Below are 26120 nucleotides of genomic sequence, written 5' to 3' on the forward strand. Positions count from 1 at the left end.
CAGTATATTAACTCCCACGAGAGAACGAAATTGTGCACCGTCTTTCAAATTAGCATCTCTATCCAAGTTGGCGGTTTTGCTTCAACTAGAGATATTTTTTAAAGAATGAAGTAAGGCTTGAAATCGAGTGTCAATGTCATCTGCTGCTCAGATTGCGAAGCTGATCGACGAGTTTCCATCGGATGCAGCTTTAGAAGGTGAGTTCGTTTTTACAATTCGACCTCGGTTGTACTTCGCAATCAAATATTTATTCTGTATCTTGCAGCATACGTTTCGCAATATCATGACCTCGTCGGCAGAGAAGATATCAACACATATGTGCGCAATCTAGCCATAAATGTGAAATTAAAAGGATCAAAGTTTCGTGGACTGGCGTGGAAAATCTACCTTAGAGTTTTAAGTCCTGCTCGGGAGACATGGAAATCGGACATAACAACTTCAAGGGCCGAGTATCGTCAGATCTCGCTAAAGTTTGGCAACAAAGACTCTTCATCATTCAACGGAGATCCACTTGGTACATCGGATATTTGTCCAGATGATAGTTGGAGAATGAAGTTCAGGTTAACTGAAGCTGAAAACCTCATCTGACGGCAATTTAGGGACGAGGAGTTGAAGTCGTTGATCAGGCAAGACGTTGACAGAACTATTCCAGAAGTGGCTTTCTTCCAGTCGACTAAAATTCGAAATCTCATGTGCGATCTTTTATTTCTTTACGCAAAGGGTAAGTTTCATCTTGTAATTCATCAAAAATAACGATGCTGTTTAGTTGATCCGAAAATCGGATACAAACAAGGAATGCACGAAATCCTAGCGCCAATAATTTTCACCCTCCACTGTGACGCTGCTGCTACTCAACACCTCTCCTCCGTGGGACGACTACCTCAAGATTTGCTCCTCATTTCGAATGGCTCTGAACTTGCCGCTGATTGCTACATTATGTTCAGTAAGGTCATGCGCAAGTGCAGAAAGTGGTATATTGATCCAGAGCCTGAAGCCAGGTAAATCAACTTTATTCAATCTTCATCCCTTTTATCATCAATTTAGAGATGCTACCTCAGAACTAGAATATTATATTCGCGACGTGTACCACAACCACCTCAAATCCGTGGACATCGAGCTCTACCGCCACCTAGAGCGGCATCACATCCTCCCCCAAGTTTACGCAGTTCGCTGGCTGCGACTCCTCTTTGGTCGCGAGTTTCCAATGCAAGATCTTCTTTGCGTTTGGGACTTTTTGTTCGCAACGAATCTTGAAATGGTGAGCTCGTTTTTTGTCGCCATGTTGGTTGGACAGCGTGTTTTGCTACTGAATGACGATGCGGGAAATATTCTCAGGTGTGTTTTGCTCACCTTGCTTCAAATAAATAAATGAAACAAAAGCACACTCATGCGATATCCCTCTCCAGACGACGTTGCCAACGTGATTGAGCAGACGAAAACAATTGAAAAGTCTCGCCACGGTCTCAACTTTGCCAAAACGAAGAAAAATATCGACCAGAAAACCAGCCAAGTAATCAACAAAATATCCGATATTTACTCGAAGATTGACAAAGGGATCAAAGACATTGTCGAGTCGGATGCAAAACCTGTTGTTGAGAGAAGCAAGTTTGATTTGTGAGTTTGCTTTACCTTGCGACTTTTTAATTTTAAATTGTAGTCTTTTGAAAAAGTATGAAGAACAGAGGCAGATGAGTCTATTTTGCGCTGCGAGACTTGATGCTGCTGTACAGGTAAAACAGCCCTTAACGACTGTATTTGAACTTGTCTTTAGCAATTATCAAGTCTTGGATCGGCAGTAGATGGGGATACCATGGTATCAGTCGCCACAGTGAAGCAAGTTCGCGACTTTCTCTGCGGCTCGTTGAAGTGGAAAGACATGCAGAAGCATGAAGGAGCCATTCATCCAGCAACGATACAGGAATTTTAACTTATTCTCGTTCTGACTTTGAAATAAATTTCTAGTGGCTTAATAAACAAATAAACGCTGATGATAATATTGAGGAAGCTGAAGAAGCCTGATGTTTGAAGTCGTTTTGTTTCAAGTTGAAATTATTCATTCCTTTCTGATCAAAGTAAATAATACCGCTGCTACTTTTCCGTGCAATTTATCACAGATAACAGTACCCCTCTTCTTTCGATTCCTCGTCAAAGTTCATTCAAGAAAATCATTCAAGAAACGATTAAAAATGAAGTCAATAAATTAAGACAAGAATCAAAAATCGGAGTTGGAGACGTACCTTCTATCCCTCAATTTGCTCATGACATGAGTTCGTAATAATGGATGTTGAAATGTCCAGAACAAATGAAAAAGTTCACTCCCTCGCCCTTTCCGACACAAGGTACTTTTTCTCTTCTTCTCTAGAACGTGTCTAAAATTGGAGCTCGGTTATGAGAAAAAAGTAGTTTAAAAATGGCGCTAAATACTTTTGTCGAGAGCTAGGTCTAGGATCGGGGGTGATCGCTGGAGATCCGAAATGAAGCGCTCGAGTTGAATCACCAATGAGTGGAGCGCGGGTTCTTTGGATCTCCAATTGCGTGGAGATCCGCGCGATCTCCACTCTGAAATTGCGGTGATCGATCACCACTCTCGATCTCCAGTTCTTGGAGATCCAAAAATTTTTGATCCCCGAAGTCGATGAGTCACTTTGAAACAATCTTCTGTCAGCCTACTGATATCAGAAGCGACTGACCGGATAGCCTTGAAAATCTCAGACAATACTAATTTTGCACAGTAGATTTCAAATATTCTGTCAAAAAAGTGCATGGATTAAAGCTTAAGATAAAAACAAGTACTTTTTACTATCTCTGCTTGATTTAAATTTTTTGAATTCAAAATTTGGTTCGGTTTAAATTTCCAAAGGTTAACCCGTTAACAGAGTGGTCGATTTCGCCTACGCTTTTGCCTGTCGATGATTGAGTGAAATCAAGGATCCGAGGTTGTGAATGGCTAACCGTTTCCACGCGTGCAGGTCAAACCTGCACGCCCCTGTTAACTGGTTAAAGCGCCCACTTAGAGCTCGGCTGGTGAGCGATAAGCTATCGGCGATTACTTCTTGAAAATAAGCATTACAAACTCATTAGTATTAATAAATTTTTGAGACACTGACCCGCATAGTCCCTATTTACTGAAAAATATGAATGTATTCGAGAGAAATCCATGGTCGGGAAAATTCGGGGATCCGATCACCGAAAATTGGAGATCGACAAAATCCCTGGGACTGATTTGGAGATCGAGCTTCGATCTCCGCGCTCTGGAGATCCAAACAACCCGCGCTCCACTCGTTGGTGATTCATCTCGAGCGCGTCATTTCGGATCTCCAACGATCACCCCCGATCCTAGACCTAGGTCGAGAGTTTATTCACCTCACTCTTGGCCGATGTGGTCGATAAAGAGATGAAGAAAATATTTAGGAAAAGGCCTTTCGCGGAGGGACCCTTGCGGAAGCTGTCAGTGGACTTGATCAACACTTACAAGCGCATCAACGAAAAGTACTACGCGCGCAAGAGAAAGTCCAAGCAAGATACTCAACCTGGTACTAGTGGCGTTGGATTTACCAATCCACCGAGTAAACGGTAAATTCAAGGGTGAATGTTCCCTTCTGAAATCATGTGGTAGGGTGACTATTCGAGGCCAGCAACTGAATGAAGGATACGATGATGAGCGCCACGATCTCATTATACGCGAGAAAGAGAAGTGGGAAAATAGGTAAGCTCTCTTCATTCAACCTTTTTTTGAAGTTTAAAAGGTATGAAATCGAATGCGTGCTGGGGAAAGGAAGCTTCGGGCAGGTCGTCAAGGCTATTGACTTGGAAACAAACGAAGACGTAGCAATCAAAGTTATAAAAAACAAGCCTGCGTTTTTCAAGCAAGCGAAAGGTACGACATCTTAAAAGACGACTGTAAAAAGGGTTAAATTTTAGTTGAAATTCGTCTTTTGGAGCTTTTGAATAAGAAGCAAGCAGAAGAACCGGATACGGTACACCCAGTCTATATCAATATATATCTCCATATAATATTCATAGCATTCACTAGATAACACATCTTTCCAGAAATTTCACATTGTGAAGCTGAAGAGACATTTCATGTTCCGAAGCCATCTCTGTCTCGTTTTCGAGCGGCTCTCTTACAACCTTTACGAACTGTTACGCCAGACCCGATTCCATGGTGTTTCTCTTAACCTGACGCGTAAATTTGCTCAACAACTTTGCACATCCCTTCTGCAGCTTTATCGAGAAGATATCCAGAGTGAGCCTTTCTCACAAACACTGGTGATTTCAATGTTTAGTTATTCACTGCGATTTGAAACCTGAAAATATCCTTTTGGTGAATCCAAAACGCTCTGAGATCAAAATCATCGACTTTGGAAGCTCATGTCAAGTCGGAGAAAAAATCTACAGCTATATCCAATCGAGGTTTTACAGAAGTCCTGAAGTGCTTCTTGGGCTTCCGTATGATATGAAAATCGACATGTGGAGTCTTGGTGAGTTAAAATACCGGTTCTTCAACGGCAGACCCAATTTTTAGGTTGTATTTTGGTTGAGATGCACTGTGGTGAGCCGATTTTCTCCGGTCAAAACGAAGAAGATCAAATGATGAAGATCGTCGAAGTTCTTGGAATTCCGCCGAATAGCATGATTGAAAGATCTCCGTAAGTCATTCATTCTTCTCATCAAACTCAACTTTCTTTACCAGGAGAGCAAGAGAAAAGTACTTCGAGCAGAAGAATGGGCACTGGGTTACGAAACGCTTCCCGAACAAGTCTTATGTTGCTCCTGGTCATAGACGTCTCGAGGACATTCTTGGCGTAGAAACTGGCGGGCCCGGCGGTCGACGTGCCAAAGAAGCTGGACATGGGTAAATTAGAATCATTGATCGTTCGTAATTGTTTTTAGTGCGACTGAGTACCGAAAATTCCTCGATCTTTTAAAACGAATGCTCCAATATGATCCTGTCAAGCGCTGTAAACCCTTCGACGCGCTCCGCTCTCCTTTCTTTAACGTTCCATCGTAGGAAAACCTTCATTTCTTTTGTTCTTGAGCACTTTTAGCAGTCACACGCCTACAACAACGTCCCAATTCCAGCGCGTCCCGCACCACCCCGTAAACATCGTCTCAACGACAGCACCAACAACTGTGGCGGCTCCACAACAACCGATCATGACCGAGCAAACCATCCACCGAGTCGCTCCACCGCCGGTGACGATGGTGGCTCACTCCGGCTACGAACAGCACTCTTCTCAAGTAGCGCATCATTCCGGCCACAATCTCTACGACTCGCGTGTCGCTCATCCAACAACGTCATTAGCACATCCTGCTCCGCCACGACGTTAGATGCTCAAGTACAGTATCTTCTTCAATAAGCCATCGCGCTAACTTTCATTTAGCCTTTTCTTCCAATTGGTGATCCAACAAGACTCTCATGAATTCCAGCTGACAACATTCTCAAAATGCTCAACTCCTACTTTTGGTGATCTTTCCTTTCCTCCAATTCTTTTTCTACTCCTCTTTCCGTGTTCTTTCTTTTTTACTGCTCTTATCCATTCGCCTCTTTTTATGAAAAATTATGTTCTTACGAAGTCATTAAAACCCGCGCAAAACATCACCTCAACAGGACAAAAACCAAGAGAAAATCTACACCTCAGCAACTATTTTCAAGAATGGCTAAATCGGATGCCTAAAATTCAACTCCTTGTTGATTTTTATGTCCGATTTATCCGGCCTTCTTAGACGCAACAGCCCTAAAAATGCTTTTCATTATCGATGTGTTATTAGCTTTTCGTGTTAGTTCACATATCAACATACTGACAGAACTTATATTTATATATATATATTTTAACATCATTTATTTTATTGATCGTCATTCCGTTCCGCTTCTTAACCAAAAACAAGTTCAACTACTGACTCTAGCAAGACCAAAAAACTCCTACAAAGTAACTCCTTCGCTCCTAGCCGTCCTATTTCTTACGAAACCAAGCAAAAACTGAACTGAAGGGATCCTACAGAACATAAAAGATAAGACTCGTAATAATAACCCTCTTCCACTCTTTCACGTTTATGGTGTGCCCCTTGTGTGTTCCTCGTCAGAATGTTCCATCAAGCCCTTTCCGTCCAAACCTCTTTCAGACTTCCATACTGTAATGTCATCTTTGCAGTAAGGTTTGCAAGAAAGAGGGCTCGATTGCCGAGTTTTTTCTACGAAGAGGCTAAAACGGAAATATTCTGATCCCATTCGGACTGTTCAACGCGAATAAATACCGAATAATTCAACCTTTTTTGATTAATTACTAGAAACAGAAAAATATCTAAACTTTGAATTTCCCACGCGGCGCGCGGCCAATCAACGGCGCGCATTTCGTACAAGTCAAATCCAAAAACATAAAACATTCTTTTGTCGTTTTCACAGAGATTTCAATCAATTAGAGATTTGCTCAAAAGGGAAATACTGTAATCGAAAATGAATTTTTCAATCTCATTAAGAAGAACTTTACAAACCATAGGGGAATGGACAAAACCGACGAAAAACCGATTTCATACTCGATTTTGTTCGGTTTTCTGAAATTTTCTACTGTGAACTTTCGCTAGAAATTTCCATCTAACAAGTGAAACCTTCAGATTTGTCTATGCAATGACTTCCAGTACAGCACAACTCTTTCCAGACGTAAAGGGCCAGATGGAAAAAGAATTCGCGGTAAGACAAACATCTCTAGAGCATTCCCGAGACAATTTATTATTCAGGAAGTGGCAGAAATGTGTAGACAACAAATTGGCGATTCAAATGAAATCAACCAAAGAAATGAACAGCTCAAGGAACAAATTCTTGAGCGGCTAAAGAAGCGTCAATCTCTCAAAGACGACATGAAAGACATGCAGAAATACGCTCAAGTCAAAGCAGGTAATCATAAATTTGATTTCACTCGACTCTTATACGATTTTCCTTAGAAATGGCAAAATGCACGGCCAAGGTGGGTTTTGAATTTAATCGGGCAATCTTTCTTTGGCTGTAGCTCCGAACTTTTCTAATAAACCCCCAACATATGACACATGGTTGGAAAGAGCTTTTGAGCTCTACAAACTCTGCATTGGAATTTCCGAAATCTATAGAAATTCCCGGTTTTTACTTACCGATTTTTATCTGAATTGCCGGTTTTCACCAAAATTAACAATCAGATCCTTTTCGATCTCCCACAGGTTGATAAACTCTGCATCTAGGTCTAGGATTTGGGGTGACCGGAGGTGATCTGAAATGAGTCGCCGAAAATGAATCACCGAAAGATGTGATAGAGCTCCGCGGATCACCTAAACGAGGTGATCGGAGCCGATCACCCGCCTGAATTTTTGGTGATTTAGGTGATCGAGATCACCTCTGACTGGTGATCCAAAGATTTTCGATCACCAAAGTCGTGTGATTATGGTCAGGGCAGGGGTCGATATTTTGATGTCAAATCACTTTTTCGTCCACTCTTTATTTGAAATTTAAAGAGATAATCTCCAAATTTCACTTTCTACTATTATGAAAATACGCTTCAACCCTCTTATTCGACTCAGTTATACTTTGAATTTACTTACTAACCCTTTACTTTGGATTCATTTTACTAACGGCAAGGGTTCTGAATTTCCGGAAAATCGAAAAAGAAACTAAAGAAAGGATTAACTTCTCAATGCACGGGGTCGGTAAAACCCTCAATTAATTCGAAGGTGGTAATCCGTTTGACCTAGTTTTTCCAACGTGCGAATTTTCGTGAAATTTCTCAAGAAAGATGGCTTTTTGCACCAGATTTCTCTCGCGCTCTCTATCAAAAAATCTGAAGATTTTAAAAATGATTCAACTGATGTCAAACCACAAGAGAAGATGACAATTATGTATAAAAGCTTTCTGATACTTGAAGCGGGATTTTGTCGGAAGAAAAAAACTATATAAAAAAACTTAACAAAAATGGTTAAAAATGGAAATTAAAAAACTTCATGAACCGAAATTTGACGTAGGAGATCCGATCACCCGAATTTGGTGATCGAAGAACTCCCAGAAATTGATTTGGTGATCGGGACTCGATCACCTTTTTGAGGTGATCCGAGAAACCCGATCACATCTTTTGGTGATTCATTTCTGGCGACTCATTTCAGATCACCTCCTGTCACCCCAGATCCTAGACCTAGCTCTGCATTTGAATAACAAATCAGCCAAAAATTACCGGTTTTCAGGCGTTTAAAAAGTTGAAATCTAATCTGAATTCATGTCTCGCACTGTTCAATTTTCAAAAAATGCAACCCAGTTTTGAAGGAAAAACTCCGATAAAACTGATTATATTTGATATTTTTGGAATTCCAATGCAGAGTTGCTAGATCTTTAAAAGCTCTATCCATACATGTATGATATGTTTGGTTTATGTTTTCAAGATCAGGGAGAAAGCAGGACCAAGATTGCCCGATTAAATTCGAAACCCACCCAAGCACGATGAAATGGTGCAGCGTTTTGCAGAGCAGGAAGCTATGAAAGCAAGAAGACGAGAAGTCCTCGCCAAGATCGAACTAATGGCCGGACGCAGCCTCACGCTCAGCCACGAATCAGCCGCTCCGACTAAGTGCTGAAAAGTAGCCTTCAACCTATCTCTCAAAGATTTCATTTTGCTGCCAGCTTGAACATTCCAAACGTTTAATTGGCGTTATTCTATCTATTCTGCACTCGCTATTTTCATTTTCTATCCGGCGCTAAAAACTCTTTGCTTTCAGATTAAGATGAGCGTAAATTCTACAAACCTGAGTACGATTTCTCCCGATGAGATCGAAGTCAACATCAACGCCGTAAAGCCCTCCGCTTCTACAGAAACTACCAATACAAATTCAACAACTGATTCAGACAGACAAGTCATTCACTGCGCTGATGGTGTGCTTTATGCGGACGAAATAGAAGAATCAGGTACCTTACTTTTTATTGACCATCGTTGACCGTTTTGAAGACGACGATGAACAGTGCGACTGGCTTGAATACATGACGATGGAAGGGAAACCCGAAGAAATGTCCTGGCCTAAATGGATGGCCTACAAAGCTGCTCGAGCAGCTGGGCATACTCTCAAATACATGGACTCCTGGGGCGAATCTTTAGCTAACGACTTCGGGCTCAACAAAGACCCATACAAAGAGCTAATCGACCGACACAAAGAATTAGTAAGCTCGAGACGGTATCCTCCTTTTGCTAATTTAACGTTCAGTTCGAAAATGAAGAGGCAGTCACAGGCCTCGGCGAGCCGAGTGCAGATCCCATCGAAAACCAGCCAAAAGCAGAACCTGTTTAATTACTGTAACTACGTAGTTCCTTCATGCTTTACCTCTCCAATGCCTCATTCCTAGAACAGTTAATCCCATATGCTTTCAATCATATAATGACCCCTTGTTTTATCTTAGAAATTCTCGGAAGCGAACTCAAAAATGAGAAAACGATTCGACAAACGCGCTCCCGTCGTCAAATTCAACTGTTTCTTTAACAACATCATCACCAAATCAATGCGCCGCCGTGCCGGCTGGACCGATGCCAAGGACCAAGAGGAGAAAAACATCGACATATTCTGGGTGGACACGCTCTGGATGCATGAAAAATTCGACACAATCTACTTCGAAGAACATATGAGGTAATCATCTCTTCTCCTTAATTTCTCTCTAATTGATCGCGTTTTAGAGTGAATCATTTTCCACGATTCTACGAACTAACGCGAAAAAACCTACTGGCTAAAAATCTAAAACGATTCATCAAACTGAAAAAGTCTTCCAAATCTCAAGACGTCGAGCTCCGCGACCAAATCGACGATATCATGAGCTTCTTCCCGACCACATATGATCTCCCAGATCAGTGGCACATGTTCGTCGAGGAATTCAAAAAGGAGCGAAGCCAAAAAGAAAACCGCGCAGACAAGCCAATCTGGATCATGAAGCCCATTTCTAAATCGCAAGGAAGAGGGATCTTCCTTTTCCGAGATCTGAAAGACATTCAGGAATGGAAGCGCGACGGAAAGGAGAAAAAAGAGAACGCCGAGGAGGCCGAAACTTACATTGTTCAGCGATACATCGAACGTCCCTTGCTCATCGGAGGAAAGAAGTTTGACATGCGCATTTACGTCTTGGTCACTTCATACGTTCCTCTGCGCGCTTGGGTGTACCGGGAGGGGTTCGTGCGATTCAGTGGCACACGATACTCGCTCGATCAGATCGAAGACACCTTCGTGCACTTGACCAACGTCGCGATTCAGAAAACAGCGCCCGATTACAATCCCGATCGTGGCGCAAAATGGCCATTGATGAATCTTCGTCGATATTTGGAGACAAGTCGAGGCATTCAAGTTTCAAACACGGCTTTCCGAAAAATCAACGAGATGTTCTGGTATTCGCTCCTCGCAGTTCAGGACAAGGTCATCAACGACAAGCATTGCTTCGAGCTCTACGGTTATGACGTTCTCTTCGATGAGGCACTCAATGTGTGGCTGATCGAAGTCAACGCTTCGCCATCGTTCGCACATTCCTCGGAAGATGACAAGATGCTCAAGCTGCGCGTACTCGACGACACATTCAATGTCGTCGACATGGAGAAGAAGCTCAGCGGTACTGAGACAAGAATCGGCGGCTTCGACCTTCTCACGGAATCGCTGGATTGCTACCTCGGCTGTGACAATTCCGATCGCGAGATCCAACTCCGCCGTGTCTACCGCGAAGCAGACTCGCGAAAAGAGCGAGAAGCCAACGAGCAAGAATGACAAAAAGGAAATCTCGAATTGTACACTTATCTTTGTATTTATTTATTTTTATACTGCATGAATATTTTTTATACTCAGCCAGAGAAAAGTCTCTAATCAAATTTGTTTTCAGAAATTTGACTTAAAAACTTTTAAAATGGCCAAGTCCAAGAACACCTCCCACCACAACCAGAACAAGAAGGCTCACCGAAACGGTATCCCTCGACCAAAAAAGAGCGTCTACAAGCAGATGTCTCTCAAGGGAGTTGACCCCAAGGTAACGCTAGATTTCTTAATTAATTTGCTTATCGAGCATCTTAGTTCGTCCGAAACATGCGATTCGCTAAGAAGGGCAACAAGAAGGTCACCAAGGAATAAGTCCTCTGTTCTGCTGTTCAACTGGACACTGTCTACGTCTGTTCACAATGACAATTGTGCAGCGGACTTAACAATGGCTGTGGAATAAATATTTTACGCCAGTAACGTTGTCTCTCTTTTATCGCATCGAATCGCAGTCTTGAAATTTAGATTAGCCGCAGGTTTTTATTCCGAGTTCCTCCATGATCGTAATAGTACGCATTTTTATAACTCTTTTCGCATTCAGAAGGATCTAAACATGATGCGTCCACCGACAGGCTCCCGCGGTTATGCATCTGGAACAGGCAATGCACCACGTGTTGAGAACCGCCCGCTCACTCAACATGGGCTTGGAGGAATGAAGAACCCTCGCACTTCCCATGGTGTCCGACAAGTACAAGACAGAAACTATTGGCTTGGGCTCATCGGCGCAAAAGTGAGCGAGGTTCACAGTGAGATCCAGAACCTACACGTCGAAATGGGAGAACAAGAAGAAGCTGCAGAATCGTACATTACTTACAAGACGATGGCGAGTCAAACTGCTGCTGAACTTGCTGGTTATTCATTTTTATTAATACCGAAATATTAATGGCTTTTAGAGCTCCAGGGAAAGCTCCAAGACGCAAACACAGTGCTTGAAAAACACAACCAAGGACAAGAAGTAAAAGACATTGAACTTGAGATCGAAGACTTTGACGAACAAGCCGAGAAAGATCAAGAAATCTTGAGTGCCTTATTCAACGAGCGTCAGAGTCGAGAAAATCGCCTTCGTGAGATGGAAGCCGAGATTGAAAAGTACATGAGCCAGACACAGCAAATGTTTCAGGACATGAATGAGACAGAGCGTGAAACCTTTCTGAAGCAGCAAAAGGTGTACGGTAAACTGACCGACGGAATTCAGGAGATCGAGAACGAAATAGAGGGGACAAGGAATGAAATAGCGCGCCTTGAAAATGATCTCTCGCATGATCCCCGAAGAAAAGAGCTGATTACGCTGTACACAGAATATGCTCATTTGAAGTCGCGTCGCAACGAGCAGGAGCGGGAAGAGCTCGCTCAGATGACTCCTGAGCAAGAACGAGAAAAGCTTATTCGCCAGACGAAGCAGGACAATCAACAATTGGTGCTCATGGAGAAGCAGCTGAGCCAGGCTGACGATAGAATCAATCGGCTTACAGATGAACTGCAAAATCTAGAGAACGATCTTGACGAGAGCTCACTCCAGCGTATGAAAGGTCTGCGCAAAACAGAAGAGAAATTCAAACACTTCATGAGCGAGTTTCCTCAATTGAAAGAAGCCGAACTAGCGCGAATCGGCGAAACAGAAGCAATCATTCAGGATCATCTCAATCAAACTGCAGCTATTCAAAAGGCAACTGAAACGATTCCCGGCAAAGCATCAGGCTTCAAAGACATCCAAAGTACGCTCAAATTCAAAGAAAAGGAGCTGATGAACAACGAAGGAACGGTCGTCAACTTAGACAACGACCACCGAGTGCTCCAAAGTCAGCTAACGAAGGTCGAAAAGCTCGAGACTAAATTACTCGCCGAGAAAGAGCGTCTTTATGATGAGATCCAAGCTCTCGAAGTTGATATAAAGGAGTTCAGTGACATAGACGGTGAGATTTCGCTTGTTATCTTTTGTGCTGACTTATCCACTTAGGTCTGAGCGAGCGTGAGCGGGAGAAGGAAACAGAGCTTGAGAAGCTCAGAAGCCAGCTTACCGATGAGATTTTGGAAATCAAGCAGGACAATGAGCGCCTCTACGACGAAATCAAGTAATGCCACCGATTTCTTTTATCTCTTAATTCATTTTTCAGCATTTACAAAGAGCAGCTAAAGAACAACGACGAGCAAGTGCTTCTTGAGAACCTCGAGCGCCGATGGGTTAACAGTCAGCAAAATAACTTCGTAAATCATTATCTTTTTTTTCGTGAAAATTACTATTTTTAGGCCTCCAAAGAGTTCATCGCCGGTCGTGTCATTGATTGTGCTGGTCTTCAATCTCGCTGCCGTCAACATTTGAGAGAGGTAAATCCCTTAAATATTCATTTTTTATAATTTTTCTAGTACAACCAAATCATTTTGGAACGACTCAAGAACACCCCAGCTCAACCTTTTTGAAAAACTTGTACTTTCAATTCTACATTTTCTATTTTTCTACTTGCAATAAATATTTCTGTTACAAAATGCTTCGGATGATAATGAACAAAAGTTGGCCAGTTTGGACGCGCAAAGGTCATCGATTCACTTTGTTGTTTTATGACATTTACATGCTTATTACGCAGGCGGGGATAAGCAGGCAGGGCAATAATCGTATTCTGATTGCGTAAAATTGCAGAGAGCTTGATTTCCTCGTCGTACATAACTTGCGGGCTTGTCGTACTGCATGGAGTGAACCGTTCGGGCTTCGGGGCATGGAATGGATGAGCCCGATTCACCCGACACGCTTGCCTGGACACAAAACCGCTGCACCTTGAGAGAATCCAGAGCCGAAACGAAATCCTCTGATGAAAGTTGTGCCGCTTTTCACGCTCGGCGTGCCCGTTTTGGGCTGTTTCCAGTATCCACAGTACAAAGTACAGGTTGATCCGATCTATCAAGCGAAAGTCGACAACCTTATCCAACAGCTACTGTATGTTATTTTATTTTTGATTCTTTATTATTCTAAATATTCTGAATAATCTGAATAACGCTAAAGAAATTATTCTGAATAACGTAGATAGCGCTAAAAATTTCGATCGAATTGAATTATATTTTTGTTGGACTTTTGTGAGAATTAATACTATCTTCAGTACTTATAAACGTTTTTGTAATGACCGTAGTAGCTCGAAAATAACTAAATCTTGAGAGGAATTTAGAGCTGATATTCTGATAAAATCAATTCTTCAAGCGCCGCTAGCAAAACCAAGCCGCATTATTTTGGCTAAGTCTCTTTTATCAGCGTTGTAATTAGAGCTTATTTGGCGATTTCGCGCTCTTATTTGATTGTTTAAACTTTAGCCATTCAATCATATTTTGCAGGGACTACTGCCGCGATCCAATAAATCACCGGGATCCTCGACGACTTCTTCATGAGTACCGGGAGCTGTACCGAAAGATCGGGTACCCTGTTGACGCCGTTCCAATTGATTGCCCTCAGACAAGCCCAAAGACCTATGTCGAGCTCCACAACTTCAAGGATCTCGATGGATATTTCCGAGATCCATTTTCGCTCCACAACGTTCCGATAAAATGTGAGAAGGAGGAAAAAGAAGAAGCAATAGTACAGAAACAAGAGGAAAAACAAGCCCAAGTGTCGATTTGGTTAATCTCCATTGTTGTGGCTGTCATTTTTGTTGTTCTTGCCAGTAAGTCAATATTGATCATTATGAAACCAATGTTTTTGTAGTTATTTGCAAATGCGCCCTTTCGAGACTCTGCTCAATCCTTTGTTGCATGCATGCCAGTGATTCTGCATACTCCTCCGAAAACTCTTCCCGAACTGGCCGAGCAGACCAGATCATCACTCAGAAAAAGCCTGTCATCACCCGATCGCACGAACATATCCACAAGCAGCAAAAGAAAACGAGCGAAAAGGTCGAAAACGAAAAGGCGAAACTCATCCGCGACGAAACATCCGACACATCTCGAAGCTCATGCTGATTTTTCATGCAATCTGTTCATTCCTCTCGTCTCCCAATAATTATTTTAAAATAGAATAAACCCAAGTTCACAGATCAGAGTACAAATCTACGAGTGTGAAATTACCCCGAAAATATTTTTTCGCAAACATCAATCAGGTCACGCAGGTGCAAATCATCGAGGCAGCATGCTAACCTCCTCGGATATCGGACACTCCCTTGACTTCGTAAGATTGCAATCTCACATCTGTTTGTCTCATCAGTTGGTGGCGCTTGTTCTGACCACATAAATACAGCTCCAGAATCAAGTACAACAGAACACCAGAAATGAATAAATCAGCCACAGATTATCTCCTCCAATTTGAAGCCTCCTTCGACCACTTGGAAGAAAAAATGAACGAGAAATCACAAGAAATCAATGCTCTCTGGGCGATCGTTGGAAAACTCCAGTGCGATCGACCTCACTGCCTCATTCGCACTAAAGTCATCCTTTCTTGTGGACACAAACTCTGCGAGGTCTGCCTCAAACGTCAACGAAGAATGAAGAAATGCCCTCTTTGCCGATGCTCCAGCCCATCCATCATCTCAGCAGTCCCTATTCCCATAACACACATGAATTCGACCAAAAAACCTGCCCGCTAAAATGCAATAAAATATACTCAAGCTGTATTGAATTGTTTCCATAACATTATTAATTAAAATTTTGAAAGACAAGGAGCCAAGAAAGCAACCACCAAAGCAGCAAGAAAGACATTTGAAATCATCACTATGATATTTTATAAATGTTGATTTTTTCTGTTTACTTACATGCCATATTTCCGTAATTGAATCTTATTTCGCTTCGAACGCGGTAGGGACTAACAGAATTATTCGATAAAGATTCTTCTCTACATGCATCGTGACCAAGATCAAGAATTGTTATTAGCGACAGAACCAAATTTGATACAGTCAACCAGAAGCTCGCTTGAATAAGAGTTGACCAATTGTTAGAGCTTTTACAATAAACATAAATTATCATCACTTGGATAGCAAAATTCACGGCACAAACAATAGGAATCATGATATTCCGAGCATAGAGCGATCCAAATCTTCTTCTCCCTTTCATCGCACCACATGCGAAAAATGCGTTAATTAGAAAAACGTCCAAAATAATCCAAACTGAACATGCCACCATTGCATCCCAAAGTCGTCGGTCACAATTTTTAACGTAAGTCGTGGCTTCTTCATTCATTTTCTCTATCTATATCTGCGCTAGTCTCCTTTGTTTACAATAAAATCGTTACTAGGGGATTCAACAAATAAAAAAAAAATTGTAATTCTTTTTTTTTCTCCGGCTTTACTTTACTAACAGTTTATACAGTCTGAAAGAAACGCAATTATCAAGCAGCAGAAGAGGATATTAAGCGCCACCACTGAAATGTTTTCGTGATTCCAAAGGATTTAGTAATTACTTACAAGCTATGTGAGAGATAGTAAACATTTGTGTCCCTGAATTTGACGTTTGTTGATAGACTGTGGTCGGGATATAATCTGTATGATTCACAACAACAGGCGTAACAGATCCTTGTTGATAAACTGGTATTGGAGGTTGGTACTGTACTGGATAGGTCGTTACGGCGCCATTGGAATGATGAACGACATCCTGAGTGTGTAAGAAAACGTAACTGTTAAATTGAGTACCTGAGTTGGCTGCTGCTGAACGTAAGTGACATGACCTGGCTGCTCAACGTATTCAATATGCGAGCTTTGAACTGGCACGACAGCATTTGTTGGGACTTAAACCTAGGTCTAGGATCTGGGGTGACAGGAGGTGATCTGAAATGAGTCGCCAGAAATGAATCACCAAAAGATGTGATCGGGTTTCTCGGATCACCTCAAAAAGGTGATCGAGTCCCGATCACCAAATCAATTTCTGGGAGTTCTTCGATCACCAAATTCGGGTGATCGGATCTCCAAAGTCGAATTTCGGTTGATGAAGTTTTTGAATTTACTTTTTTATTCATTTTTGTTAAGTTTTTTTATAAAGTTTTTTATTTCTTCCGACAAAAAGTCGCTTCAAGTATCAGAAAGCTTTTATTAATAATTGTCATCTTGTCTTGAGGTTTGACATCAGTTGAATCATTTTTAAAACCTTCCGATTTTTCGATAGAGAGCGCGAGAGAAATCTGGTGCAAAACGCCATCATTCTTGAGAAATTTCACGAAAATTCGCACATCGCAAAAATTATGTCAAACGGATTACCACCTTCGAAGAAATTGAGGGCCTAAGTCACTGTGGTCGGTTTTACCGACCCCGTGTATTGAGAAGTTAATCCTTTCTTTAGTTCCTTTTTTGATTTTCCGGAAATTCAGAACCCTTAGTAAGGGTCCCTTACCGTAAGTAATCCGTGAATCCAAAGTAAAGGGTAAGTAAGTAAATGCAAAGTATTATTGAGTCGGATAAGAGGGTTGAAGCGTATTTCGCTCCCGGGAGAGCCCTTTTCATGATAGTAGAAAGTGAAATGGAGATGTATCTCTATAAATTTCAAATATAGAGTGGTCGAAAAAGTGATTTGACATCAAAATATCCACCCCTGCCCTGACCATAATCACACGACTTTGGTGATCGAAAATGTTTGGATCACCAGTCAGAGGTGATCTCGATCACCTAAATCACCAAAAATTCAGGCGGGTGATCGGCTCCGATCACCTCGTTTAGGTGATCCGCGGAACTCTATCACATCTTTCGGTGATTCATTTTCAGCGTCTCATTTCAGATCACCTCCGGTCACCCCAAATCCTAGACCTAGACTTAAACTTCATATATGACCATTGATAAGAAGCCTTTACCAGTAATTTGCTCTTCTTCTCTACACTTATCGAACAAAAGATCGACGATCGCAACGAGAGAAAGTATCAAGCTGATAATAGCCAGTCCAAAACTGGCTTTACGAAGCTTGCAACATGTACTTCCATAACAAGACCTGCCGTAGTAGTAATAGATATGTAGGATCATCACCTGTGTAGCAAAATTTATAGCAGATATGAATGGAACAAGACCATTTCTAGTGTATACAGAGCCTACTGCTCTTTTTCCGTAGGATTGCCCACAAGCAAAAAAAACAATGATGAGAGCGAAATTCGTCAGTAGCCAGAACCAACTTGTGATCATTGAGTCATAAACGCCCCTTTTCTTGGATTTAAATTTTAAAATATCAGTTATTGAAAAGAACTTATTGTCAATAAATTATTGACTTTGGTGACTATGAAAATATAAACGGGTAGGATTCATTTGCACAATAGCTTCGTTTGCACAGAGCTTCATCTGCACAAGAGCTTCATTTGCACATTCTGTGCAAACGAGGCTTTTGTGCCAGTGAGGCTCTTTGGCAAATGAGTGTCAAATTATATTTTTGATAAAAAAAAATTGAAATGTTTAAAAATATATGGAGAAAATTAAAACTTATTAGTTTGACGGTAGTATTTTATCAAGTTTTTTGTATCCTTAGTCAAACATAAGAAATTATCTAGAAGAGTTAACTGAAAAGTTTAATTGTATCGAGTAGGTCTGCCAGACGCCAGAAAACTGCGAGTGTATGTCGCGTTGACTCATCGCAATTTTTGAACATACCAGAATGTTTGGGAGCACGCTCACTTAGACTTTTCACTCACTTGGACTCGCGCTCATTCTAACCCGCGCTCATTTGAACCCGTCGGTCCAAGTGAGATTTTGGTTCAATCGAGCGCGAGTTGAAGTGAGCTTTCCATTTTGCGTGGGCGAGCGTACTGTATTCTCAGTGGATAGTCTTAGTATTCTGAATTCGTTTTCTTAATTTTCTGCGGAATAAGAAATTTTTCTGAAAACTTCCGACAGTCAGTAACAAAAGCCTTTTGTCAATAGGAAGTTACAAATCACTGAAAAAGATTGAACCAGTTATATTCAATGCATAAAGTTTAATTTATGCCATAAACATTATAACTAGTAATACCAAAAATTGATTGTAACGTTTTTGTTGAATTATTTCGGATAAAAATATAACTCTTAGCGCAATTTTTCGTAAAAAAAGTACCGATTTTGAGGTACCTTCCTCAATTTCTAGAGCCTCTAGCGCCTCTAGACAAGATAACTTTCTAGAGTTTATAAGAAAAGTTTACAAGTGGGCAACCGAAATTTTGTTCTGTCTTGCAGACACTAAGTCTTGTAGACAACAGACACTTGCAGGAATGCATGAACCTCCAAATTATCACCCTTTAAAATTGTACAAAATTATTTGATACTGCTATCAAAAAGTAAACTAAAGTGACTTGAAAAAATTTCTCGATTATGTCAACCGGTGGCAGTCACCGGATTCATTTTAAAATTTCTTTTTTTTTTAAGAAATTTTTTTATGTAATTTTTGCACTCATTCTGACTCCTCGCTCTATTCAACCAACACTCCTATTGACCGACGAGTTCAAACGAGCGAAGAGTTAGAATGAGCGCGAGTCCAAGTGAGAGAAAAGTCCAAGTGAGTGCGCTCCGAATGTTTGAGCCAGAACCAATTTCATTATAATTTATAATTTTTATAATTTATAAACCCAAATGATTATAAAATCGATTGATTATTGAGAAGGGTTCATAGAGAACGCAAAATTTGTTTTGATCTGCTAAGAAAGATTTTTTCCTTATTTGAGAAATTTTCTGAACAAAAATAATATCGACGATATTATATCGTCGGCAGCCAATAAGCGTAAATTGAAAATGCCCACGAAATCGAAACCCTCATTAGCACAGAGCCTCACTGGCACAAAAGCCTCTTTTGCACATATTGTGCAAATGAAGCTCTTGTGCAGATGAGGCTCTGTGCAAATGAAGCTATTGTGCAAATGAAGCCTACCCAATATAAACCCATAACAACAGGAGTTGTAATTGTAATAAGGATAACCATGATAATAATAGAACGACTCTTTTTCTTCCATAATTTCCTCTTTATGCCAACTATCCGAAAAGCCCTTCTTCTCACGCCTCTGAATTATTTGTACAATTATTTGGTTACTAGGGACTTCCATAATCTGTTGGTGTGATGCAAATAAAATAGAAATAGGAATTATTTCCTACAGTTGTTGTCGTTATCTGTATTGCTTTGGTTTCAGTAAGAAAGACAGCCGCTGAGAAAGCCAATTATCATGGCGCAGAATGCGGCATTCAGGACCATCACTGAAGAATAAAGTGGTAAATAAAATTTATTGGGAACATACGTGCAATATGTCCGTAATTGAAAAGATCTCTTCCGGTATTTGGATCGTCTTGCGGGACTGGTTGAACGCTATACTGAGTCGTCGGGACAATGACTGGCTGTGTTGGTGTATAAACTGGAGCTTGGTATGGTGCTTTTTGCATGCTCGATTCTTGATAGCTTGGAGGATATGGGTTTACTGTAAACGGATCCTACTTTAGCTACTGTAACTCGTTAATTGACAATAATCTTGTTTGAGGATCTGACTGTGCCTGGTACGGGCTGTTGGACAAGTGTCGGTACTGTAATAGGAACGACTGCGTTTTGTGGTGCTAAAACGAATTCATGCAAATATTCCTAACATATATGTTACGTGGAATCGGTTCTGGTTCTTGGCAAGAAGCAACAATAAGGTCGATGATAACCACAACCGATAGAATGAGACTAACGATTGCCAGTCCAAAGCTTGCTTTCCTGATATTGTAGCATGTTGAATCGCACTTGTAGTAGAGGTCCCAATAGTAATAACCATCCCAAAATGCGTAAGCGTAATGGACATAGAGTACCATGACTTGAGTCGAAAAATTGATGGCTGCAGTGAAGGGAATCAAAGCGTTTCTTCCATACACTGAGCCCACATTTCGCTTTCCCTTCATTGCTCCTAATCCGAAGAAAGCAATAAGCAATCCTTTATTCATCACCACCCAGAACCAGGTTGTTATCATTGCATTGTAAACCCCCTTACAAATATCGTATACATAATCACTTGATATTTTCTCCATGATTGAAGAATAGTTATCTCTTGTTTGATCCTGGTCGTTCTGGCAAGTCCTTCCATGGTGAGATTATTTGGTTACCAAAGGAGACAGATAGTAAATGCAAATAAGAAATTCAATTCAAGTCTGAAACACAACTAATTTATTTTCAGCAATTTTCGAGTATTTATGAGCTCTTATTTCCGCATCTAGCAAGTCGTTTGAGAACCTTCTCAACAGACATCATTCTTGAGACAATTCGCTCGGACATGGATGGCTTGCAATCGGCGATGTACGCAGAGGCGACATCTAAAAAGTTGATTCAGAGTTCATAACCAAGACTTACTGGTGATCTTTCGCTTGATGGCACCAGCAGCCTTGCAAGGATCAGTAGATCGTTCTGTATCATCAGCAGGGAGGTCTACTTCTTCCATTGTGCACTTTTTCACGGCGGCACTGAGCGTATCCATCGTCTTTTCAAGCTGTTTCTTTTTCTTTTTCGCAATTTTATCTTGCTTTGATCCGAGTCCGGTGAATGCACCAACCAATTCAGTCACTTGCTCTTTCACACTGGCGAGTTGGGACTCAGGAGTTCTAGCACCGTAAGCTACAGCAGCGAGAGTCAAAAAACCGAGTTTCATCTTTTTTCGAAACCGCTTTCGATTAATTTGGAGTTGATTAGAGACTCGAAGATCAAGTGGAAATGAATTTTAATCCGTGACATATAATCTATTGCATATAATTGCATCATTTTCGAATTGTCTGGCAAAAGTTGATCTTGGAATGACTTGTATAAGAAGTTCGAGAACACAATTGTTATTTGCAATTTATTCAAACCAAAAATGATTCCTTATCAACATCATCTCTAGAACTTCTGTTGTTATCAGGGCTAAAAGCGTCAACTTGATCAGTCTTCGGATTTTCCGAGTCCGGCGCGAGTAAATTTGAGGTATGTTCATAATCTATTTATTTCCTAGCAAAAAGTATTGAGTTACTATTTATTTAAGAAATAATTTTTAAGGACAGCTGAACGAACACGAGTTGGCGAATACATCTCAAGCCTTGTCCATCAATCACGACGACAGCATCGAGATGAAAACGCAGCAAATGACCTGGGTTCTTGAAAAGAAGCTCACTGATCAATTGGTTCCAACGACAGAAAGATATGCTAACGATCTCAATAAGAGATCCTTTGATGTGCCCATTTCGATGAAAATCATCGGCAATCTATCTCAAAGAGTAATAAAAGCCTATCTCATATAATCTTATATCTGTTTCTTTGACTTTCTTGCATGATGTTGTTAGCTTAGAATACTCAAGTGGTCAGTGGGCGGTTTGATTGGTAGTCTTGCGGTAGTGATTCTAATGAAGATATTTCCTGGAAACATATTTTATAGTATAAAATACCGGTGTCTACAATTAATTACGAATTTTTATTTATGTATAAGATTGTATTTATCTAATTACATATCTAATTATGTATCTAAGATTATAGAAATATTCTTGGCAAAATAAATAAAAATCTTAGAAATTCTAGAATCAGACAGCTCTGCTTTGTTCATGAGTCATTACTTTCTTTTGTCGTTGCTTATTCGTCGCTAAAGAAAAGCGCGCCGCTGATTGGCCGCTTAGATTGACGCGTAATTCAGTTTGAGAAATTTCGCTTCGAAGGACGCATTCTGAGAAAATCGTTTATTCGTTCTTCTGAGTGATTTTTCAGACAGCATGAACAACAAAGAGAATGTTTCAACGGAGAAAAATGACTGGATAGACAGAATTAAGGATGTTGAGCGACAGAAAAAATGCTTCAAGGATAAGCAAGATGTTTTTCAGGTATTTTTTGGAAGTAAAGGATTCTCTATGATGATAAAAGTCATCGCTAATTACTTCTTATATTAATTACCTCATAAATTACTCATTTCCAATAATTTTTCAAGGAGATCATGTTCGAATTCTTGCGGTCGAAGACCATCGACAAGAATGACAAAGATATGCTGACATTCTTTACCGACAGAATTCGCTACATCAGCGCTCCGAAGAAGTTCTACGAGCTGATGTGTTCAAACGACATTTTCACCGAGTGTGCGCGATTCTGGATTCTTTGGTCGTTGCTATCTGATGGTAAGGAGGAACAACTGAAAAAGATCGACCAGGGCCTGAAGCGAATTACGAGAGGCAGCGAAAGTGCGAACTTGCAGAAGTACAGGACGAAGATCTCCATGCCCAGCAGAAAAAGAACTGTGCGAGGGAGGGGTTGAAAATTATTTAGAATAAAAGCAGTCCTCGTTGATTTTAATCGATTAATTTAAACCCTTCTAAAGACACTCATTTCTGGAGCAAGGAAAATAACATTACCTCCTTGGGTACGGCGCATGAAGATCAGAAAATCGTCAAAATGTACCAAGAAAAGAAAATCACGAGCTTCACCGGTGAGGAAATCTCGTCGATAGAAGAGCTGAAAGCAAAGAAATGGGCAGATCAGCGTGAGGCAAATGCGTTGCAGCTCAAAATCGCCGAGTTGGAAAATCAGTTGATTCGAAAGAATCAACAAGAAAGACAATCTCTTCCATCGCCAACGGTTCCTCCTCCACAGAATGATCGCCCAAAACAAGCGGATTCTCTTTTATCGAAAGACTCGTTCAACATTGAGACACCGGCGATCCCGAAGATTCACGAGACATGCTCCGGCGGCGGTTTCACCGAGAATCTCTCTCAGCCTATCAATCTTCCATCACAGGAATCGATTCAGAAGCGACTTGAACAGCCCTCTTCGTCTACTGAGTTCACCCAGCCGACGATATCGGATGCGTCGAGTTTGCTGACCCCTCTTCAAAAGAAACCGAAACAAAAGCTAGAGATCTTCCAGGAGGAAGACACCCTTGTCTTCAACAGCCAAGCTCCTCAGGCAACACAAGAGATCTCACAAGCGCTGTCCTGTCTTACACCTGTCCAAAAGCCCAACCGAAATCCGATTCAAATCTTCGAAACGACTGGCACGGAAGCACTCACACCAGTTTCGAAGCCTATTCCAAAGCCATTCGCGGACGATTCCTCAATTGATCTAGGTCCAAAGACGCTGGACAAAACAAAAGGAACCCAGCCTATGACGACTCCGATAAACCTCCGACAAGGAAAAAATATCGGACTCACTCCTCAGCAGCAAAATCCTCAAATGTCTGGCTTTACGGAACAATTACGCACTGATTGCCCATCGTTGAGCTTTACTCCCACCAGGCAAGGCGAAGAATTCAAGAAGCCAACTCAAACATTCAATCTTGAGAAGACGCCAGAACGGTCAGATGCTCTGAAACGCGATTCGAGACATTTAACTCCTCTTGGCAATCGCTTCCGTCCAGAACAGCCAACTTCTGTCGGTAGCGATACTCGACCGCCAATCACCCCAACTGGAATAGTCAACAATGTCAACGAGATGGTGAATAACTTCTTTGCCCCGACAATGGCACTGACGCCTAACAACAAAAGAAGATCCGTAAAGATTCAAAGGAAACAAAGCACAAATGACTTCATGAACATGTTCACTAACCCGTTAGGAGGCACAACAACAGATGATGACACTCCAGAGCCGGAGCGTCTACCTGCTGTTCAAAAGAAAAAAATCTCGGTTCCGAAATTCGACGATGATACACTTGCAATCATGAATTCCCCAGGGGTTAATCAGAATGCAGCAGCCATGCTTGAAGCCTTCGACCAGTCGCTCAATAAGACAGAAGGCGTGATGTCAGAAACTCAGCGAATCAAAAGCGAGCAAGAAATGACCTTCGGCTTCGCAAAAGTTGACCCGACAATTATCATGTTCGCTGGAAAGACGACTGATTTCAACAGTATGAAGACAGGTGTCTTCGAGCCGCCCAGTGCTTCAACAAGATGCGTCAGACTTTCGAGGAGTGTTGCTGAGGCTAAAGGTAAAATACTCAATAATATCAAGCTAGGAGTTTTCAGGGCCTTTGAATCCATGGAGTAAGCAATTCGTTGACATGCAAATGGACGAGATGGACATCGCAATCGATTCCAAGGAATCAAGTACGCTCTCTTCCTTGATTTCAGGAGTCTTAACTCAATTTTAGAATTTCTGCCGAAAATGCCTGTCCACGTTCAGGGACACGAGTTCAAGCATCAGGAAATGGTCGGTGAAGGCAACTTTGCGAAAGTATACAGATACGAAAGTGCAACAGGAGGTGATGTCGCCGTGAAGGTCCAAAAGGAATCCGAGCCGTGGGAGTATGCGATTCTTGCTGAAGTGCAGGACCTGTTGAAGGGAACGCCGGCAGAGGAGAGCATTCTGAAGCTTATTCATTTCACCAAGGTTTGTTTTCTTGAAATTTATTTAAAAATAGCTCGATTTCAGTATCCTAATTGCGGTGTAATGGTAACTCCCTACTACGTCAACGGCACACTTTTGAGTCTCTGTGGCCAGGCAAAACCGCTTCTATCGACTCGAGCTGTTTCTATGAAGCCCTTCATTTTATTCTTCGCCGCCCAGCTAACTGCGCTTCTTGTTGAGGTTAGAGTTGCAATCAGTTATCAGTTCTGAACGCTGTTTTTAGCTTCACGGGAAAGACATCATTCACGGCGATTTCAAGCCGGACAACGTCATGCTTCTCCCGATCGACGATTTCGAAAGCGCTTTTGGTGAAAATAAAAACATCCAGGGCGTTTGCTTGATCGATTGGGGCCGTTCCATCAACTGCGGTGTCTACAGCGGAGCTTTCAAGGGAAAATGCTACACCAGTGGCTTCATGTGTGCTCAAATGGTCAAGAACGAGCCTTGGCGATTCCAAGTCGACCTCTATGCACTGGCGATGTCGCTTTACATCGTCATGTTCGGGGATTACGCGAATGTTGACCACGACCCTATTTTAACAAAAAGCAAATGTAAGTTTTCTTGGAGACTTGAGTGTATGATATTCGATTTCAGTGAGCACGTTAACGATTCCTCGACACTTCGACCGCCGGGTCTGGCCGGAGATCTTCAACAGCTTGATGAATTACGACTCGTTGGAAAATCCAGTCGACCTTCTCCAAGAAAAGCGAGACTACTTCGCGAACGAGTATAACGCGCTCTCTCCACGAGAAAAGGAGAACTTCAAGGATCACTACCTCCGTCACCTTGAAAACTCCGCTTAAATTATTCTTATGTAAAGCTCATCACATTCCATTTTTTGCTCACACACCTGCCAGTTATCCTCTTTTGGTTCACACTAAATAAAACTCAAACTATTGATATAATAGAAACCAGGAAAGTCCATAGTTTTCTGGATTGAAAACAAATGTTTTATGATTATAATATTGCAGTGTTACAAATTGGATGAAACGAACGGATGTTTACGTTCTATCTATGCTCGCAAACTTGTGAAAGCTATTGGCATTAAACGTATTTACGATGAAGTTCTTTTGGAGAGCTCTGCAGCGGCGCCTTCAAAGCGGAGCGTGAAGTCGATCGCAGCTGAGTCC

The 26120-nt window shown here is 41.4% G+C and overlaps 12 protein-coding genes and 2 long non-coding RNA genes across 16 annotated transcripts in view; 9 read left to right on the plus strand and 5 right to left on the minus strand.

Annotated features, from left to right (window-relative positions):
- The window catches only part of LOC145706051 (uncharacterized), a 93624-nt gene extending 93201 nt beyond the window's left edge, over positions 1-423 (minus strand). Inside the window, exon 1 of the mRNA XM_081783566.1 lies at positions 415-423. The gene's annotated coding sequence lies outside the window, so the exon portion shown is untranslated. The remainder of the gene's footprint in view (positions 1-414) is intronic.
- Positions 76-2162, plus strand: LOC145706053 (TBC1 domain family member 5-like). Its single transcript, XM_081783571.1, has 9 exons — positions 76-197; positions 266-560; positions 600-721; positions 767-998; positions 1045-1335; positions 1381-1614; positions 1658-1730; positions 1772-1916; positions 1961-2162. Exons 1-9 carry the CDS (start codon positions 134-136, stop codon positions 2017-2019), a joined length of 1515 nt encoding a protein of 504 aa, XP_081639697.1. The 5' UTR covers positions 76-133; the 3' UTR covers positions 2020-2162.
- A 34-nt stretch (positions 2163-2196) lies between these two features.
- Positions 2197-6265, plus strand: LOC145706052 (dual specificity tyrosine-phosphorylation-regulated kinase 1B-like). Of its 3 annotated transcripts, none has more exons than XM_081783568.1 (12): positions 2197-2339; positions 3412-3573; positions 3617-3706; positions 3747-3877; positions 3922-3977; positions 4051-4246; positions 4287-4481; positions 4526-4649; positions 4694-4855; positions 4894-5007; positions 5049-5344; positions 5385-6265. In XM_081783568.1, the coding sequence occupies exons 1-11, from the start codon at positions 2278-2280 to the stop codon at positions 5329-5331; spliced, it is 1575 nt and encodes a 524-aa protein (XP_081639694.1). In that variant the 5' UTR covers positions 2197-2277; the 3' UTR covers positions 5332-5344; positions 5385-6265. The 3 variants fall into 3 exon arrangements, with proteins under 3 accessions (XP_081639694.1, XP_081639693.1, XP_081639696.1); XM_081783567.1 differs by having other exon boundaries at positions 5049-5339; XM_081783570.1 differs by having other exon boundaries at positions 5052-5339.
- A 349-nt stretch (positions 6266-6614) lies between these two features.
- On the plus strand, positions 6615-8699 carry LOC145706069 (uncharacterized). The gene is made up of 4 exons (XM_081783586.1): positions 6615-6688; positions 6736-6892; positions 6940-6962; positions 8449-8699. The coding sequence occupies exons 1-4, from the start codon at positions 6626-6628 to the stop codon at positions 8584-8586; spliced, it is 381 nt and encodes a 126-aa protein (XP_081639712.1). The 5' UTR covers positions 6615-6625; the 3' UTR covers positions 8587-8699.
- LOC145706067 (uncharacterized) lies at positions 8692-9365 on the plus strand. The gene is made up of 3 exons (XM_081783584.1): positions 8692-8914; positions 8955-9163; positions 9208-9365. Exons 1-3 carry the CDS (start codon positions 8734-8736, stop codon positions 9289-9291), a joined length of 474 nt encoding a protein of 157 aa, XP_081639710.1. The 5' UTR covers positions 8692-8733; the 3' UTR covers positions 9292-9365.
- A 39-nt stretch (positions 9366-9404) lies between these two features.
- LOC145706054 (putative tubulin polyglutamylase TTLL9) lies at positions 9405-10822 on the plus strand. Its single transcript, XM_081783572.1, has 2 exons — positions 9405-9624; positions 9672-10822. The coding sequence occupies exons 1-2, from the start codon at positions 9425-9427 to the stop codon at positions 10738-10740; spliced, it is 1269 nt and encodes a 422-aa protein (XP_081639698.1). The 5' UTR covers positions 9405-9424; the 3' UTR covers positions 10741-10822.
- LOC145706070 (large ribosomal subunit protein eL29-like) lies at positions 10820-11202 on the plus strand. The gene is made up of 2 exons (XM_081783587.1): positions 10820-10996; positions 11041-11202. Exons 1-2 carry the CDS (start codon positions 10877-10879, stop codon positions 11095-11097), a joined length of 177 nt encoding a protein of 58 aa, XP_081639713.1. The 5' UTR covers positions 10820-10876; the 3' UTR covers positions 11098-11202.
- Positions 11203-11326: 124 nt separating this feature from the next.
- Positions 11327-13266, plus strand: LOC145702521 (intraflagellar transport protein 74 homolog). Its single transcript, XM_081779752.1, has 6 exons — positions 11327-11633; positions 11676-12695; positions 12740-12854; positions 12897-12987; positions 13030-13107; positions 13147-13266. Exons 1-6 carry the CDS (start codon positions 11336-11338, stop codon positions 13198-13200), a joined length of 1656 nt encoding a protein of 551 aa, XP_081635878.1. The 5' UTR covers positions 11327-11335; the 3' UTR covers positions 13201-13266.
- Positions 13267-13373: 107 nt separating this feature from the next.
- On the plus strand, positions 13374-14795 carry LOC145702918 (uncharacterized). The gene is made up of 3 exons (XM_081780214.1): positions 13374-13711; positions 14101-14426; positions 14468-14795. Exons 1-3 carry the CDS (start codon positions 13587-13589, stop codon positions 14719-14721), a joined length of 705 nt encoding a protein of 234 aa, XP_081636340.1. The 5' UTR covers positions 13374-13586; the 3' UTR covers positions 14722-14795.
- Positions 14796-16160: 1365 nt separating this feature from the next.
- Positions 16161-17860, minus strand: LOC145704301 (uncharacterized). The gene is made up of 3 exons (XR_014134440.1): positions 17528-17860; positions 16380-16474; positions 16161-16341 (listed from the first exon to the last, which is right to left on the minus strand). It is a non-coding gene; the product is annotated as an uncharacterized LOC145704301 (long non-coding RNA).
- Positions 17861-19789: 1929 nt separating this feature from the next.
- Positions 19790-20089, minus strand: LOC145705700 (uncharacterized). The gene is made up of 2 exons (XR_014134628.1): positions 19916-20089; positions 19790-19874 (listed from the first exon to the last, which is right to left on the minus strand). It is a non-coding gene; the product is annotated as an uncharacterized LOC145705700 (long non-coding RNA).
- A 38-nt stretch (positions 20090-20127) lies between these two features.
- LOC145701794 (uncharacterized) lies at positions 20128-20692 on the minus strand. Its single transcript, XM_081779010.1, has 2 exons — positions 20267-20692; positions 20128-20225 (listed from the first exon to the last, which is right to left on the minus strand). Exons 1-2 carry the CDS (start codon positions 20673-20675, stop codon positions 20128-20130), a joined length of 507 nt encoding a protein of 168 aa, XP_081635136.1. The 5' UTR covers positions 20676-20692.
- A 109-nt stretch (positions 20693-20801) lies between these two features.
- On the minus strand, positions 20802-21329 carry LOC145703661 (uncharacterized). The gene is made up of 2 exons (XM_081781045.1): positions 20995-21329; positions 20802-20957 (listed from the first exon to the last, which is right to left on the minus strand). Exons 1-2 carry the CDS (start codon positions 21287-21289, stop codon positions 20836-20838), a joined length of 417 nt encoding a protein of 138 aa, XP_081637171.1. The 5' UTR covers positions 21290-21329; the 3' UTR covers positions 20802-20835.
- A 964-nt stretch (positions 21330-22293) lies between these two features.
- On the plus strand, positions 22294-25892 carry LOC145704070 (uncharacterized). Its single transcript, XM_081781502.1, has 7 exons — positions 22294-22481; positions 22586-24571; positions 24609-24689; positions 24734-24972; positions 25015-25170; positions 25214-25541; positions 25585-25892. The coding sequence occupies exons 2-7, from the start codon at positions 23044-23046 to the stop codon at positions 25791-25793; spliced, it is 2541 nt and encodes an 846-aa protein (XP_081637628.1). The 5' UTR covers positions 22294-22481; positions 22586-23043; the 3' UTR covers positions 25794-25892.
- The last annotated feature ends 228 nt before the right edge of the window (positions 25893-26120 follow it).

The sequence above is a fragment of the Oikopleura dioica genome, chromosome PAR (assembly GCF_907165135.1).
Source record: "Oikopleura dioica chromosome PAR, OKI2018_I68_1.0, whole genome shotgun sequence".
In the NCBI taxonomy this organism is placed as follows: domain Eukaryota; kingdom Metazoa; phylum Chordata; class Appendicularia; order Copelata; family Oikopleuridae; genus Oikopleura; species Oikopleura dioica.